We start from the raw sequence: 7,204 nt of genomic DNA on the forward strand, positions 1-7,204 counted from the left end.
TTTCTCGAAACCGAGAAATACTCCCTCCATCCCAAATTAGACGAGCCTTTTGCTCATTTCACACATGTTAAGAAGTATTAAAAGATTGTTCATTTTTCCATCTCTACCCATATTAATTGTGTTGACTTTTTATAGTACTCCCTCTATCCCAAATTAGATGACCCTTTTGAGAAAAAAGTCTATCCCAAAATAGTTGAGCCTCTCCCTTTTCAATGCATTTTTACCAATAATTTTCCATTTTTGTCCTCTCTTATTTATCATTTCCAATGCACCATCTAACTAATACTATAGAAAGTCAACACAATTAATATGGGTAGAGATGGAAAAATGAACAATCTTTTAATACTTTTTAATATGTGTGAAATGAGCAAAAGACTCATCTAATTTGGGATGGAGGGAGTATTAGTTAGATGGTGCATTGGAAATGATAAATAAGAGAGGACAAAAATGGAAAATTGTTGGTAAAAGTGCATTGAAAAGGGGGAGGTTCAACTATTTTGGGATAGACTTTTTTCTTAAAACGATCATCTAATTTGAGATGGAGAGAGTAATATGTATGCAAAAGACCCGTGTGCCGGGAACAAGACACTTGCTGTAAAATTTTGAGACAGAAGCGGTTATTTTGCGCCAATCCGAGGGGAAGTGAGCTTGAACCCAGCATAGTCATCACTTATCCTCAAGAAGATTGCATGTGAGATGATTTTACACCTCCCCCAAACCTTAATATTTTGCCCAAAATTATCCTTAAACCCTAAACCCAGTCCCCAATTCCTCAATTGCTCTTCACCCCTTGAAAACCCAACCTCCGATTCGGGTCTCCGATTCCGCTCCAAGCTTCTCTATCTCCAATCCCTAAATGTCAATCCCACTAAAGCCCTTCAATTAAACCCTAATTTACGATCAACCCCAATTAAGTCATTCAAATTCATTGAGAGTTGTTTATATTCATTCGGTTTAGAACGCTCCGAATTGGGTCGGATTCTTGATATGTATCCACAGCTTCTTACATGTGAACCTTACACTGACCTCTACCCTGTTCTTGACTTTTTGTTGAATGATGTTAAAATCCCGTTTCCCGCTGTTCGAAAAGCGGTGATTAGGTGTCCTAGACTGCTTATTTGTGATGTGGGAATGCAGTTGAGACCTACATTGTGGTTTTTGAGGAAGATTGGGTTTGTGGGGTCTAATTCGATTACGTGGCAAACTACATTGTTGTTGGTTTCGAATGTGGAAGGGACTTTGATGCCCAAATTGGATTATTTGATGAGTTTGGGGCTTAAGTATGAGGAAGTGGTGAATATGGTGTTGAGGTCTCCCGCGTTGTTGACTTATAGTGTAGAGAATAATTTGAAACCGAAAGTTGAGTACTTTTTGGATGAAATGAATGGGGATTTGGCGGATTTGAAGAGGTTTCCTCAGTATTTTTCGTTTAGTTTGGAGCGAAAGATAAAAAGGCGGCATCAGCTTTTGTGCGAGCATTGTCTTTCATTGCCTTTGTCGGACATGTTGAAGCCAAGTGATGGGGAGTTTAGTGCACATTTGGTTGAAAGGAGACTTCGGTTGTTTGTTGGGAGAATATTGTAGTATGTTTTATTATATTAAATTGCATAGACCATCTGACGTTAAGTGGTAATATTTGATCCTAAAAAGTTGATTAATGTCATCTCTGTGCCCTTTGTTCAAATGTAATTTTTACATTGAGATGGTAAAAGGTAAAGTATATAATTATTCTGTTGTCACTACTGATACTTAGAATACTATTCCAAATTGTACCTAGTATTTAATTTTTGTAAGTAGAATGTGGTGTACCTTGATCTAACATGGTTTTAGCATCAGCTCTTCTGTCAATATGCTGTTATTACTTTTCATATATTTGAACAGTGTAATTAACTTATGTCTCTATGTTACAATTGCAAAATCAAAATGGTTCTCGAGGTGATAATTTTGAAGATGAGATTTTTTTTTTTTTTGATATTTATATGTCTTCTTGTTGCTATAGCAATGTCCTGTAATATAGTTAGTATTGATGATAAAGGACATAAATTCTTCAGAAAATGTAGTAGTTTAGTAATAATACTCAGTCTTATTAATACTAGAATTTGGCATATACAAAATTCACACCATCTTTTTATGCAGCAGAAATAACAGTTATTAATCTTATCTGATCATTTGAAGGAAACCTTGAAATTGATTAGGCAAAAGTTAGTGGACTATCACCTGCATTCAAATTTAAACTTTGCTTACAAATTTGTCCTGGAAAAGTGTATTACCAGGGTTTTCAAAAACTTCTCAGATCATGAATTAAAATGTTCAACTACTATGATCATATGTCCTCACAGGCCATAGAGCTATAAGATTTTTGAGCTGCACTTTTTAGTAGAATAGATTTATCTTGGCAGCTGCGTAAAGTTGTCCCACGTCCCTTTTTTCCCCAATGATCGATATCTTAAGTTAGGATTAGGTTAAATAAATTTGTAGTCTTGTTCCTTGAAGCACGGCTAACACTTAAAAGATAGTTTGTTGCTATAAAGATAGTTTTTGCTGATGAATAGTAATGCTTTAGATATCATAATATCTTTATATGAACCTTTTTTTTTGGGATTTGAGGTAGTAAATGGTATTTGTTATTTCCTGAATTGATGTCTCTTTGATCACAGATATATGTGCAAAATTAGGTATTTTTGTTTTGAACTTCGAAGCAAAGGGTAACTTGAGAGGTAATTCACCAGTCACAGCTATAATTTTTTTGGCACTCTTTCTTTTTGGAGTGTGAAAGTAGGTGTTCCATATTTTGATGGCAGATTATTGAAACTGTTTGATGAAGCCACCTGTATAATTATGTGATCAAGTTATTAAACTACCATGAAATAATTCCATAATATTGTATCGTTCGAGTTGTAACTCTAAATATTGGTGTTTAACCCTTACTTGTACTGGCAGGTCGAATTTTATTGTTAAATTGTAGGCAAGAAGAGTGGTGGACTACAGGCGTAAGGTAATTCTTGAAGCGAAATGTCTCGAAAAAATAAAAAATAGTGATTGCTATTTTCACATACTAAAACACAATTTGCTGAGCCAAATGGTATTAATTGGATATGGTCATCTTGGTAGGAAAAAGAATTTTTATTTTATAAATATGTATTTCTGAAGCTCTATTTCCTCTCAGTTGGTAACCATAGTAGTCTGCACTTGCAAGAAGTATGCCATTTAGAATGCAATGGCCATTTAAAATTTATAGGCTACCTCTATAACTAGTTTCAGTTATTAAATTTTGTTGCTTATAACATATGTTTTGAGATCTTTCTGTGTCTGAGAATGGTTAAACCATTAGAATGTGTGTGCACCTCTGTTACCTGGACACTCCATTTTTGTCTTTATACCCGTGTCCTCTGGACATGACATGGGTGTGGGATCTTAGTCGGTTCCTTTTATTGCAAGTGGACAGTTAACCTTGTAGCATTCCAGTTCAAAATGAAAATTAAGGTCTTGTTACAACTTGTATAGAAAGAGCAAGGTCCATAAAATTGGTTCTCTGTTATTTTATTGATCTTATGCTGCAATTTAACATAAATAACGAGGTTTATGTGATATATACATAGTAGACACTATTTTTACGAATATACAATCAATTAATCTATATCAAGTTCCACTCATGTTAAGCTTACATGCCGAGTCCCCGCAACCATATCTAAATATGGTTTTGGATCCGTAACCAAGAATCCTAATTATTCTGAAACTAAAGACTCCGACTCTTGGATCTGCACGTGTCCGACACCCGTACCTGAGTCCAGGTAAATATGCACGCGAGTTCTTGCTTTTCATATAAATGTATTCGCACTGCTTGTCTTTGTCATGGGAACATTCTTGTCATCCTTTTCCTGAAAGAAGAAATATTACATGGTACTGGAAGAAAGTGGCTGGTGTAAAAAAAATGCTGCTTGATTAATTCCAGCAGTATTGAGGCCTACTTGATTTTGGCTTTCTTGTTGCCCCTTGGCCCTTGCCATGGTGTCTTTAGATTATCGTTTGCTTCTGTCCTTTGTTTATTATTTCTTAGTTCTTTTTAGCTTGTTAATCTCTTTTTCAGTAGGAAAATAATATAGTTTATCATTTTATCTAGGGAAATTAATACTGCCCCCTCTCTTACATAGAGCATCCAGTAAAGTTTGTTGTCTGTCTGCTGAACTGAAGTTGAATTAGTTTTACAATTGCTTCAATTCTTCTGACCTATAATATTTAATCGGCTCGTATAGATGTAGTCTTGTAGTGAAAGGCCTGGGTCTTGCCATATCTTACAGGAGTCTAAGGCTCTAAGCTGTAGAGGAATTATTTTTTATATATATAGTATACAGATGCAGTGGTTGTAAAATGTTAATCTGCTCTTGCATTGATTTATAGCCTGCCCTACATAATTAATTTCTACACGACCTCCCAGATTTATTTCCAGATTTAGTAATCTGGACTTGGGTATGCAGAGAGTGTTTGTTCCATAGATACAAGGAAACGGGTACGCTGCCACGAACCGCGATCTAGATCGTTCGTACCCGATACGGTCGGAAACGCGAACGGAAACGTTCAGGGTCGCGACCCAGATCGCCGGAAGTGACGACCCGCAAGAACACACTTCATTCTTGTTTTGAACAATAGATCCATGTCTATGTCATATGATAAGTAATTTATTTTATCAATAAATGTGTACTTTTATTTGTTATTCAATATCTTTTTCTTTATAAAAAATTATAAATGTATAAATTATCAACTAAAATTGTATATTATAATGGAATTTATATATATGATTATAGAATTCTTTTTAAAAGGACCAATCGTACCCATACGTTCCATCGTACCTATACGTTCCATCGTACCAGATTCACTAAAACTAATGTTCCACGTACCCGATTTCGTTCCCCGTTTCGAATCGAACCCAGTCCTATGTAACTATTTTGTTCTTTGTAAATCCACGGGGATAGTATTTCTTTAGCTTTGTTTATATATTTGCTGCACGACCCCTGGACGGAGCTACATACACTAGGGAGCTGTTGATAATTTTCGTTTAGAACGTCACAATATGTATTTGAGCAGTTACCTAATTATCCTCTTGTGTATCCTCGTCTAGTATCAATAAGCTTATTTTTTGTTGATTATCATCACTTGGTTTTGATGTTATTATCTTAACATTTGTTGATATGCAACATCCAGCTGCTTTAGTTTACTCTAATGGAGGTAACCGCTTAAGCCGTGAAGCAGGTATGTAATGCTTCCTTCCCATTTTATTATTGAAAATTTGCACCCCTCCCCCCTTTTCTTTTAGAGTATATTCTTTCAGATTTAGTTGTTTTTAATAGTCTTCAGTTTAATTATTCGTCATTCTAATATTTTTTGCGTAATAACCAAGTGGTCTGATGCACCGGAGTTGATCTGTCCATACTTGGTTAAAAGATTTTAAAAGTCCTGGTCACCTGGACGGCCGTCATCAAGGGGGAACAGATGGCGGTAGTTAAATTTGAGATCACCCGACTAACAACTTGACATGAGCTTTTGGGTGTTAAACTGAGAATTCGAAGTTGTGTACCTTGACCACTGTTGTCAACAAATTTCAGTATTGTTATACTTGATTTATTTGGCAAAATTCGTCTATCTAGAATTGTTAGAGGTTGAACTTATATAACAATAGATAGACTTGAGTCACTTAGCTCTGTATGCTACTGTAATTTGTTGCATCAATTATACTTCAAGGATCAACAAAATGTTACACTGATAGTAATACATTCATGTAATAAATATTATCACAAAGATTTAGCAACCAAAAAACCCTTCTAATAATGAAACGAGGCCTTGGAAAATCTGCAGAAAACCCGAAATCCACACAGATAACGTGAAGGACTGAAGGGGCTTGTAGGGCTATGTATAAACGTAGGTTTGTGGGTGTTGGGTCAGAGGGGGTGGGGGTATGGGGACGGAAGTAGGGCTAGTTGGTTAGACAAGGTACGATGTGAGGAGGAGCAAATGGAGTATGAACCGTCGGGTCAGATTTTGTTTGTTTTGGGCAGCAAAGCGTTGTCAGGGCATGGGGACTGGCCTCAGTGCACTACTTGCTTATTATTCTCCTGTTATACCTACATATTATACACACACGAACCTGGAATAAGGGGTGGATGGATGGATTCCTTGACTATGTATACTGTGTTTTTCCTTTTGTCCTAGATCGCACAAGCACTACGAATCAACATTGGATTGCACACGAACAGCGCAAGGGCGATTCATCTGTGCTAAGATAACGTCCAAGGTCACTCCCTGCACCAACATATTATTGCTGGAGAGGGTTGAATGACTTCTCCCCTCGTATTTTGATTCAACGATTATGATTTTACTATGATTTACATGATCATGATCTAACCTCTTCTAAATGAATATTTTACATGTCTATGGATCATATAATATATTTTGTATCAAGACTTAATTTTTTATTAAGACTCGACTCAATCAACTTGACTCGACCCAACTCATCATGTATTAGGATTGGGTTGAATAATTTTTTAAATTAATGGATCAAAATTTTAGAAACCAATTCTCAAAAAAAATTTAGAAACCAAATTAATCGAGTTGAGTTATTAAGATGATCATGATGGGACCAATCCAACCTATGTGCAACCTAATTGTAATAATAACAGTAAATGTAGATTGATACGAAAAAAGTAAGATTCTGTATTGAATTATTGGACTGAAAATAAAGAATCTCCGATGTGGCCCTTCCTGAACTAAGCCTGTTCACTGGGCAGAACTAGCTAGGACACTATAATATACTCTATATCTTCTACCACAGTTACACGTTATGGTACGAAAGCAATGCATTGTTGTTACTTGTTATTACCGAATATCTATTTATGGGTTCATATCTTGAATGAATTAATGTTGTTTAGAGCAATCATCTGAGATGTGGTCACGATGCATCGGTCTATATCAACAGTAAAGTAGCTATTACAATTACGACCGACTGTTTAGCTTATTATGTAGCTTATTATCTACTACTCTGTGCAATTTTATGCTTGCCATTGTATCTGTTTGGATTGGACGAGTCCTCGGTAGAAAACTAGAAATAGTATGAGGCAGAGCAAGCATGCGCATACACGATCGTGCACTCTACGCCCTTGCATTGTCGAATATTTGCTGATAATCTATCTTAGGTACTACGAAACACGAAAGT

The 7,204-nt window shown here is 35.9% G+C and overlaps 1 protein-coding gene across 3 annotated transcripts; it reads left to right on the forward strand.

Annotated features, from left to right (window-relative positions):
• The first annotated feature begins 583 nt into the window (after positions 1-583).
• Positions 584-4,716, forward strand: LOC108198668 (transcription termination factor MTEF1, chloroplastic). Of its 3 annotated transcripts, XM_064083522.1 has the most exons (3): positions 584-1,712; positions 2,658-2,717; positions 2,941-4,716. In XM_064083522.1, the coding sequence occupies exon 1, from the start codon at positions 697-699 to the stop codon at positions 1,582-1,584; it is 888 nt and encodes a 295-aa protein (XP_063939592.1). In that variant the 5' UTR covers positions 584-696; the 3' UTR covers positions 1,585-1,712; positions 2,658-2,717; positions 2,941-4,716. The 3 variants fall into 3 exon arrangements, with proteins under 3 accessions (XP_063939592.1, XP_063939591.1, XP_017221933.1); XM_064083521.1 differs by having other exon boundaries at positions 584-2,717; XM_017366444.2 differs by having other exon boundaries at positions 2,658-4,716.
• The last annotated feature ends 2,488 nt before the right edge of the window (positions 4,717-7,204 follow it).

The sequence above is a fragment of the Daucus carota genome, chromosome 8 (assembly GCF_001625215.2).
Source record: "Daucus carota subsp. sativus chromosome 8, DH1 v3.0, whole genome shotgun sequence".
Lineage (NCBI taxonomy): Eukaryota > Viridiplantae > Streptophyta > Magnoliopsida > Apiales > Apiaceae > Daucus > Daucus carota.

Bases quoted from the DNA above. Each gene is read 5' to 3' on its own strand.
- LOC108198668 (XM_064083521.1), top strand. From the start codon at position 697: ATGATTTTACACCTCCCCCAAACCTTAATATTTTGCCCAAAATTATCC.